This window comes from Aedes aegypti, chromosome 1, assembly GCF_002204515.2.
Source record: "Aedes aegypti strain LVP_AGWG chromosome 1, AaegL5.0 Primary Assembly, whole genome shotgun sequence".
Classification (NCBI taxonomy): Eukaryota; Metazoa; Arthropoda; class Insecta; order Diptera; family Culicidae; genus Aedes; species Aedes aegypti.
The window spans coordinates 81,111,237-81,121,342 of record NC_035107.1 but is presented as its reverse complement, the minus strand read 5'-3'; the positions used below and the strand labels follow the sequence as shown (position 1 = coordinate 81,121,342).

The 10,106-nt window shown below is 36.8% G+C and overlaps 1 protein-coding gene and 1 long non-coding RNA gene across 3 annotated transcripts; both read right to left on the bottom strand.

Annotated features, from left to right (window-relative positions):
• Positions 1 to 6,301: 6,301 nt before the first annotated feature.
• Positions 6,302 to 7,200, bottom strand: LOC5571308. Of its 2 annotated transcripts, XM_021840811.1 has the most exons (2): positions 7,092 to 7,200; positions 6,302 to 7,036 (listed from the first exon to the last, which is right to left on the bottom strand). In XM_021840811.1, exons 1-2 carry the CDS (start codon positions 7,197 to 7,199, stop codon positions 6,608 to 6,610), a joined length of 537 nt encoding a protein of 178 aa, XP_021696503.1. In that variant the 5' UTR covers position 7,200; the 3' UTR covers positions 6,302 to 6,607. The 2 variants fall into 2 exon arrangements, with proteins under 2 accessions (XP_021696503.1, XP_021696508.1); XM_021840816.1 differs by having other exon boundaries at positions 6,302 to 7,174.
• A 1,392-nt stretch (positions 7,201 to 8,592) lies between these two features.
• Positions 8,593 to 9,637, bottom strand: LOC110675520. Its single transcript, XR_002499567.1, has 2 exons — positions 9,504 to 9,637; positions 8,593 to 9,445 (listed from the first exon to the last, which is right to left on the bottom strand). It is a non-coding gene; the product is annotated as an uncharacterized LOC110675520 (long non-coding RNA).
• Positions 9,638 to 10,106: the final 469 nt, after the last annotated feature.

The window sequence follows — 10,106 nt, the reverse complement described above, 5'->3', positions numbered from 1 at the left end:
AACAGCTGCGCGTTTACCGCTACGGCTATCTGGGCCCCTCAGTTCTAGCTGTTGGACGTGAATTTTGCTTGAACAAAACTTAAATGGAAGAATCAATGAAAAAAACTTTAATTCTTTCGACAACAAAAATAAGATAAGAATTGAAAATACCTCCAGCGGTCGATGATCTGTTTCTAGAGTAAAGGATATTCCGATAAGGTAGATCTTGAACCATTCAATAACCCAAAACGATTCCTAGGGCCTCTTTCTCTATCGGAGGCTACCGTTGCTCTGCTTCTGATAAACTACGCGATGCATAGCTGATTACTCGTGGCTGATTGTCTTAACTGGACCAAAACTGCCTTGAAGCATCCGTCACTAGAATTATTTCGTCCTAGATGTTTCACGTTTGCAATCCGTTGCTTGAGTTTTTCAAAATAGCTTTTATGTTGCTGTAGCCGTTGAAAATTATTCGAATTTTTCAAAAGCTCTCGAAGAGGTTGACTTTCAGTTGCCAAGTTGGGAATGAAGCGGGAAACGTAGGTGACAAGCCCAAGAAAACTGCGTAGCTTTCATTGTTCTGTTTTGATCGGCATTCTACCAGGGATTTCATCTGATCATCAGAAGCAAGCACGCCGTTCGCAGACAACATATGCCCATGAAAGCAAACTTCTTATTGTTTAAACTTGCATTTGTTGACGTGATAAGCCATGTCTGTGTAGCACATCAAGCGTATGCTTTACCGCTTTGTCATGTTCCTCTCCTCTGTGAAACCCCATATTAAAATGTCGTCAATGAAAACCTCTGTATAGGGACACTCTGTTAGTATGCTCTCCATAAGGCACTGGAAAAAATCTGGAGCGTAATTAACACCGAATAATAACGACAACGATTATATGTTAAATGTTTGTTTTTAATTGCCTGACAACGTTTGTGATTATGTTAACGTGAAACAGTTTGGAATAAATTTCTAAGATTGCACTGAAACTTCAAAGGCACAAATCATGCGAAGAGAGCATCCAGCAACAGTGAACTTTTTATTTTGGCTTTGTGCACTAGCATAAAGCTTAAAATAAGAAGATCAGAAATGTTTGGAAACTATTTCTCCAGTTTAGTGCCTTTGTAAACGTGAGTAGAGGCACAAGTCGGCCATAGTGACGGCCATCTTTGGATTCCGAGATGTTTCACCTTAAGACTGTGACCAAGATTATGTTTTTTTTTTAATTTGTATTGCTGTCCTTAGTTTAAACAATATTACATTGGGGCTACGAAGCCTGTTGATAAATTTAATAAATAAATAAATTTAATAAATAAATAGACGAGTGTAGCGGTATAGTCCCCAGTTCGTTATGAACGTAGTGATGTCCCGACTATCCCTCGCTAGTTCAACCTGGTGGAACGCCTGTTTGATGTGCAATGTCGTAAAGTATATTGCTCCACTAAATCTCGATAGAATATCTTCGAAAATGGATAAAGGATGGTCCAATCGTTGAATAGCTAGATTTGCGCGTCTCATGTCAACGCACGATCGCAATTCACCATTATCTTTCAAAATCGGTACTAGGGGAGACAACTGGTTTTGTAACACGTTCGATAATTCCCATTTGTTCTTCTTCATTCAATTCATCTAGCTTGGACTTCACTCTACCAAGAATGGGAATCAGACAACGAACTAACTGGAAATCTTTGATTTTTGGAAAATCTTTCGTTGCTTCCACTTGATTGACATTCTTCCCAAACGTGCTTGACAGACCAACTTGTAAAATACCTAGCTTTCGTGCGGTAATTTTCCCTAGAAACAACTGTTGACCGCCTTCAAGGCCTTCAATGACGTAGAATGTTGCCTCTGTTGAAATTGTTTCGTTTCCATCTCTAACATCGAGGACCGCATCGAACGCTTTAAGGACATTATAAAGCGAAGCCAAAGATGGCTCCTGGTATGGCGCCTAGCACACCTCCTCCCACTTCCACTCCCCTCGCCACGCAATTAGCTCGGGCAAAATGAGCAACCAGTTTTAACAGATTTTAACCACCCTTACCTTTACTTTGTGATGCAAAACTGCTACTGATTGCTCGTACATCAACATTCTTCTAATTGAAACACTGTTTCCTCCTCAATTTTAGTTTATAAATTAACTAGTGCATTTTTATAACCCGAGGTGAACAAACAAATTCTTCCAGCTTCTTCTTTCGATCTTTTTAGACGTTTTTGGTAACTTAGTTTCCACCGCAATTGTACGCTGTCTGGTGTAGTAGACATAAATAAAAAATAATCACAACCATTATTGAACACTACACTTTCTAGCAACATCGATAAAATTACTTAAAAACGATGGAATCCATGTCGAACTGCAGAAAAAGTTTTGCTTCCAATTCCATTTTTCCAAGACGTAAACATTTGCTTCGGCGGCTATTTGCGATCGTGTTGTCAAGTGGTATTTGTATCATTTGCAGCAATGGTGCCAGAAATGTTTCGCTTATTTTATGCAAATCATCCAATTTTGTTCATATTTTCGAGTTATATGAATTTCTTTATTCATCAAACTAAGAAAACACTTCATGTCGTATAATATGTTTGCGCATTATTGGTGAAAATTGCTGGGTTAAGGGACATTTGAAATATTTGTAATATTCAATATGAAACATCCGCAGCACTGCCGCCTCACTAGAGTAAAATCAAAACAAACTTTGACTATTCGATTTCACCATTGTATTTGTAATTTGCTTCTCCTCTCACAAACATTATTGTTACTTGGAAAAGTGTCTGTTCTACAAACACATGTGCAATTTTTATGTGGCTTCCTTTTATAATGTCCTTGAGAAGGTGCAGAAGTACACGCCCATATGCGAGAAACCGCTTCGAATTGTCATGTCTCTCAGCTTCAAACCAAGCATCTTTCAATTTCAACAGATTCCATGTTGTATCATAGATTAGGTTGTACGTCGAACCAGAATCTATGAGCATTTCTATTTCTACTCCTCATATGCGACATTTGATAAGTTCATCTTCTTCATCAGCGATATTGTAACTGGCAACTTTTCCTCCTTAACCTCGTCATCGTTAAGCATCTCAACATTTCTCACCATTCTCCCTCGCTTTAGATAGCTAGATTGACTTCCAAACCTACAATGCGAATGATTGGAGAAAAATGTTACACAATAATAAAATAACACTGAATGAAATAACTTATTCATGTATTTGCTGAGGTAATTCAGTTTTACTGATTTTTAATTGCCTTTTTATATAATTCCTCCATGTAAAGCTTAAAAAAATTCAACTGCTTTTTTATGTTTAACCCTAGGAATTGTGGGCTTCGTGGCCGTGCGGTTAGTGTCGCCAGGCATTTAAGCGCATCGTGTCATGGGGTGTGGGTTCGATTCCCGCTTCAGCCATTGAAACTTTTCGTCAGGAATGTTTCTAGGTTGTGCCACTGGAGCATGCTTGTCCGTTGTCTAGTGTTAAGTTACAGTCTGTGCAGCTAAATGGCTGAAGACGGTATCCGTATCTTTTTTGAATTACTCCAGAGATCACTATGGATTTCTCCAGGAATTCCTTCAAAGATCAAGAAAATCCTGAAATTCATTCAACAAGATTTCCATTTAGAACATTTTCAAGAAATTAAGCAATAGTTTCTCCAGAGATGGCTCCATTAATTTCTTAGTATTTCCTCCAAAACTGTAGTCAGTTTTCAAAGCCTTCAATAATTTTATGATACGTTTAGAAATTACTCCAGAGATTTAGCAAAAAATTCATTCCAGAGGTCCATCAGACATTCTTCGAGATTGTTTTGCAGGTGTATCTCCAGGGAATCGTCCAGGATGTCCTTTTAGATTTAAGATATTATTAGATAAATCCCTGAAAAAAGCCGGAAAGTATTGCTAAAACAAATCCTATAGTAATCTCTGATGGAAGTTCTGTCGAGAAATGTTTGGATAAATTTCTGAAGAAACTTAATGTTGAATCTCTAACCAAATTTATTGAGGGATTTCTGGAAGAGTTCTTAAGGGAGCATGATCCGTCATTGATTTCAGAATTTTCACAAGCAGTTTTTTCGTTCAAAATAAAGAACATTTACAGAAAAATGTGTTCACTATGTTCGATTCTTGAACCGAAACACAGTGAAGACATTTTCATCGAATAATTTTTAGTTTTGAACAGAAAAACTGCTGTTGAAGATTCGATTATGACGATGATTACGATGACAGGGCGTTGAATGTTAATAGGTTTCCCGTAAAAAGGCTGAAAGAATTTCGGAGCAATTTCCGCAAATCCGAGATTTCACGAAGGAATTCATATGAGGCTGGAGAAATAACTGAAAAAATCGGCATATGAACTCCTTGAGGAATTCTTGTAAGGGTTGCGGTCACCCCATAACGTTTAGCATTTTTTTCAATGATACTAACAAGAGTTTTTCCAAGAAAATTCAATGGGTTATTTCAAATCTTTTGAACAAATTAGTTTAGACATTTATCCAGGAAACACAAATAAAATTCTTACGTCGATTTTTCAAACATTTTCCAAAGAATTTCTATAACTACTCCTTCAATTCATCTACGGTTTCTCTCAGAAATCGTTCAAAAAAATCGACCTAGGAGTTTTGATGAAATTATTCCACTAACTCCTCCAATCATTCCTACGCATATTTTTTCCGGGTATCAAGGAATTTCTTCAGATAATCTTGCAGGATATTATTCAGAGATTAGATTGATTATTATGCTCAATAATTATCGTAGAACTTTATCCACGAAATCTTCCAAGTCCCAAGGGTTCTTTCAGAGATTCTTGCAAGAGTTTATTTCTAATTTATTTCAGTAATTTCATCTAATGTTTTCTGACATTCTTGGAAAAATGTCTGGAAATAATAATCATTGAAGACTTCCTTGGGATATCTTAAAGAATGAAGTAATTTATGAAGGTATTCTAAAAGAAAATCTTGATTAATATCAAAGATATGCTGAACTATAATATTGGAGGAAATCCTATAAAATCTCCTTTAAGGCAAAGTAGGCCGTCATTGAAATTTGTACGCTTCGTTGATGATTGTTGCTAATTCATCTCACGATTTCGAATCGAAGAAAATCAGCTGGTTTTGCACTGACACAGCTGAAAAAGTATCAGCATACTTTATGCATGTAAGCGCGTACAGTGATACATTTTCTAGTCAATATAAACTATCAAGACTGAGTTTTATCACTTTGAAATGTAAGCTGAAAAGTCATCATTGTTGTCAAAACGAATGACGGGCTACTTAGCCTTAAAAAGTACAGGTTTAAATCTGATACCAATTCTTGGTAGAATTCCGCAGGAAATCCGTAATAGAATCATTGATGAACTCCCAAATACAGTCGACTCTCCATAACTCGATATTCAAGGGACCATCGACTTATAGAATTATCGAGTTATAGAATGTACCGAAACAAAAAATCATAAAATCAAAGGAACAAATTTCTGTATTTCTAATACAAAAATGTTCACCTCTGTAAGAAAGTTATATTATTTTGTTGATTGCACTCTACAAACTGATATTTGAAAACTTTTTTTTCGAAATGTTTGAAAATCATATTATTTTTGACTGACAATATATTTTTTATTTTCATGTTTTTTAACTTGTATTACAACTTGCATGTATTTTTTTAATTTCAAATCAAGAATTAGACCACGTTTGCCCGAATAAAAAAGATTTTAAAATCGATATCGAGTTATGGAGAGAAATTTCCCTCTCACGTGGCATCGACTAGTGGAGATATCGAGTTATAGAAATATCGACTTATGGAGAGCACGATGTATGGAAATTTGAAGGGACCGAAAAATCCATTGACTTATAGAGTATATCGAGTTATAGAACATCGAGTTGTGGAGAGTCGACTGTATATCTTCCATGTAATATCTGAAGGAAACTTTGGCTGGATTAATTTTTGGTGCTATTCCAGGAGACAATCATAAAAAAAATACATTTAATGATACTTCAAATGCCGAGGAACTAAAAAATAGCTTAGAAATATTCTCAGATAAATGTACAGATTTCAGGCAAGGGGCGATCCATTAATTACGTAAGACAATTTTGGCGGTTTTTAGACCCCCCCCCCCCTCCCCCCATAGTAAGATTTTTTATATGAAAATTAAAAATAATTTGTATGGCGCGTAAGAAATCTCAAACCCCGCCTCCCCCCATAAACCCTTACCTAATTAATGGACGACCCCCAAGAGATTCCTAAAGTTCTTATTTTTGTTATTTTCAAGACACTCTGTCGCTACCAGCCCTGCAATTTGTGATTCTAAATAAACTACTTGATGGATTTTCGAATCAATGAACTACCCTACTTTCGAGTGCTACACTATTTTTTTATTTGTTATAACTTAACTAATCACGTTCATATACAATATGGCCTGCTAAAGCTTTATATAGTTGTTCGAACACAGTACGCAATCGCTGTCAGCTTCCGTGCTGTAGAATCCTTTCCTAAACGATTTCTCTCTCCAATCTCTTCCAAAAATATAAATTTGCATTACCTAAATTACATCTTACCAGTGCAATTGCACAATAAAGCTGATGCAATATCCACTCCCCACCCTCTCAGTTTGAGCCTCCCAATTCCGCCTTGGTTGATAGCATATCCTAGACCCGTCTTATCCATCGTAAAGAACACCCCGCTCCAGGCTAAAATCATACTCCACCCGTACGGCGGCCGATTTGGTGATAAACGACAGAGTTTCATTCGCATGATACTGTGTCACCTCCCAGTGGCTGCTGTCCTTGGCCAATTCCGGTGAAAGCTTGAACGGTACCCCGTGCAGGACGTGATGGCCAGCTTTTTCCTCGCTTTGCTGCCGCTGGTGAACCGGTGCAGCAGCGGGAACCCCTGCTACGGGGATGTTTGGATACAGACTACCTCCCCGGGAAGGTGAGGAATCGTTCAGGGCTCTGCCCGAGTTAGAAGGCGACGGAGTCGATCCCCCCTTGCGTTCGACGAAAATGAAGTCGTCCTCTTTGGGCGCCGGAGGGATGGGGCCTGGGATGTGCTCAACCGGAGTGTGATCCGGGCTAGGTTTTTTGCTCTTGAAAAACGAAAACATTGTACTAGGCGTGCACTGGTCACTGGTGAAAAATTACAATTTTTTGTGGTAGAAAAAAACTGCAACCAACGAGAAAAACTACGATGTTTATAATATTATTTTCACAACAAAAGTGACAGCTCGGCTCGGGTGGAGTCTGACTCATGCCGAGGGGTCCATCGATTTATCTGCGCGGACAAACATTTGGAATGGGATTAGGGACAAAATGTCGAATGACAAAACGTCGAATGCCAAAACGTCGAAAGGGACAAAACATCGAAAGGACAAAACGTCGAAAGTGGTGAATTTTTAACATTGTTTGCCAGACTTCTTTTTTCACATCGGGTTCGATTAAATATGCTGTGAATAACGTTTGACACATTATGAATTATTTATTCTTTCGGAAGAGAATCGTTCTATAAAAAAAATTGTTTTCTTCAATATCTTCTTTTCGACGTTTTGTCCCTTCGACGTTTTGTCCATTCGACGTTTTGGCATTCGACGTTTTGTCACCCAACCTTTGGAATGGGCTCAAGAGGACTTGAGCCTTTTTTCAGAAACGTTGCTGTTGGTGTTCATTCATTTATTTCATAACGCCAAAAATGACGATTTTCGATACCCATCAACCCCCTCGTATACGATTTTTGTATGAATGCTTTTCAAATTTTTTATGAGCCGTAACATCATGCGGACGGTTGGGTGACAAAACGTCGAAAGACAAAATGTCGAATGCCAAAACGTCGAATGCCAAAACGTCGAAAGGACAAAACGTCGAAAGGACAAAACGTCGAAAGACAAAATGTCGAATGCCAAAATGTCGAATGCCAAAACTTCGAATAGAAAAAAAGTCGGAGGGACAAAACATGGAAATGAAAAACAATGCGAATATATTAAAAAACGTCGATCTATTCGATGTTAATCTGAAGAATAATTGGAATCTAAGGAATATGAAGAAAATCGATAAATATGTAATATTTATTAACGTTGTTGGGGAAGAAACCTTTGTTCGGACGAAACACCTACTGATAGCAGCTTTTTCGTTGAGCAGCTTCAATGCTGAAAAATTCTGTTGGGTAGTCTCAGCTTCGGAACGTTTCAACACTTATTGACAGCAGATTCTGTTTGATCAGCTTCAATGCTGGAAATTTATTTCATTATTTATTTAAACTAAGCTAACTAAATTTACAAAAGGACTTACATTTTAGTATTTTCTTGCATTCCGAAGAACAACTCTCCAACTATCAACTTAGCTTTTACTTGACTTTCTCTCAATTTCCACAGGTCATAAATAATAATAGAATTCATGTATAGCTTCATCAGTGTTGCCAGTTTCACCAAAAACATAAAACCTCCACAACAAATTCATTTATTTATTATATTATAAACTATTCTAAATTACATTTTAACTTACATTTTAGTGTGCATATCCGTATTTTACAAAAGTTTTAACTCCCACCGACAGACACCACTTCCTGAAAATTCTTCACCTCCACGATCTGCACATTATTGTTCAGTGTTGCCAGTTTCACTGAAAAATCCACCACAACAATCTCCCACCCGTGAAACTGGTAACTCACTGAATCTGTTTTACTTAATTGGACATATAAATACCTGATACAATTTTTTATACTAAGACTAATAAAAACGATAAAAATAAACAATAACAAAAATGTTCTGCAAAATCCGAACAATTCGTGTACGAAATTTCCTCCAGGATCATAAATTACAACCATCACTGTAAACATCATTTTCATATCGCTTTCTTTGAATTGATTGATCGAAATTCTTTCGTCACACTTCTTGCATCCAATATTGCACACTAGTTTTGTCGTCGCCATTAGTTCCATACTTAATTGTACGCCACTCAAATGCCTAAGGCAAATCCAATTTTTTTCTTTAATTCTGTTTTGCGCTGTACTGGTTTGCCGTGAATCGTTTTGAGCATCAAAACAACGATTAGAAAATAATGCTTTTGGTTGCCGCTCACAAACTTGTTGATGGATGATTCCTTTCAATAGGGAGGTATTGCAAACTGGTGCTGATACGCTAGCATCATTATTTGGATATTGTTCCGATTGTAAAACCTCACTAGCATTTTCAGTACCGAATTGTTTTTTCACCTCATTCCTTTTTGCAGCAAACTCCAACTCTATTTGCTTAGCAGCTTTCTTAAATGCTTCTCTAACTTCGGCCAACTCTCGCTGGTACTCCTCTTCTAAACGCCTTTCTTTTTCCTCATATTCTTGGCGCCATAATCTTTCCTGCTCCTCCAACAATTTGAGGCTACGTATTGTAGTCTCCATGACAAACTATTCAGCAGATGATTAAAATCATTGAAGTTTGTTGGGGAAGAAACCTTTGTTCGGACGAAACACCTACTGATAGCAGCTTTTTCGTTGAGCAGCTTCAATGCTGAAAAATTCATTTATTTATTATATTATAAACTATTCTAAATTACATTTTAACTTACATTTTAGTGTGCATATCCGTATTTTACAAAAGTTTTAACTCCCACCGACAGACACCACTTCCTGAAAATTCTTCACCTCCACGATCTGCACATTATTGTTCAGTGTTGCCAGTTTCACTGAAAAATCCACCACAACAAACGTTTTGAACAGTTAAGGCAGTGAAAAATATATTTTTTCCAATGTTATTACCGTGATACCATAATTTTTAGTTGGTCTTGGAAGGGACATCAAAAAGTCAAATTGAAAATTGCCAATACTTGTCTGAATTGTTCAATATATTGGTTTAATTCTCAGGTTACAAAACAATAATTGGAGTCTTTCATAGAAGAGGTTATTTTAGTCAAACATTGAAAAGAAGATGTGAAATACGTGTTTTGAAATAAAAATATCACAAAAAATGTCTAAAATCAATTCAGTAATTCATATAGGAAACTTGCTGAAGATCCTTACTTCTCTATACGTGATCCTGGAGTTTCTGAAAAGATAATCAAGTTAATCAAATAAAATAAACAATCGATTTCGGAAAAGATTCTATTGTACTTATTTGACAAAAGAATGAGTAAATTTTTAAAGAATAATTAATTTACTAGATGTCCAAAATC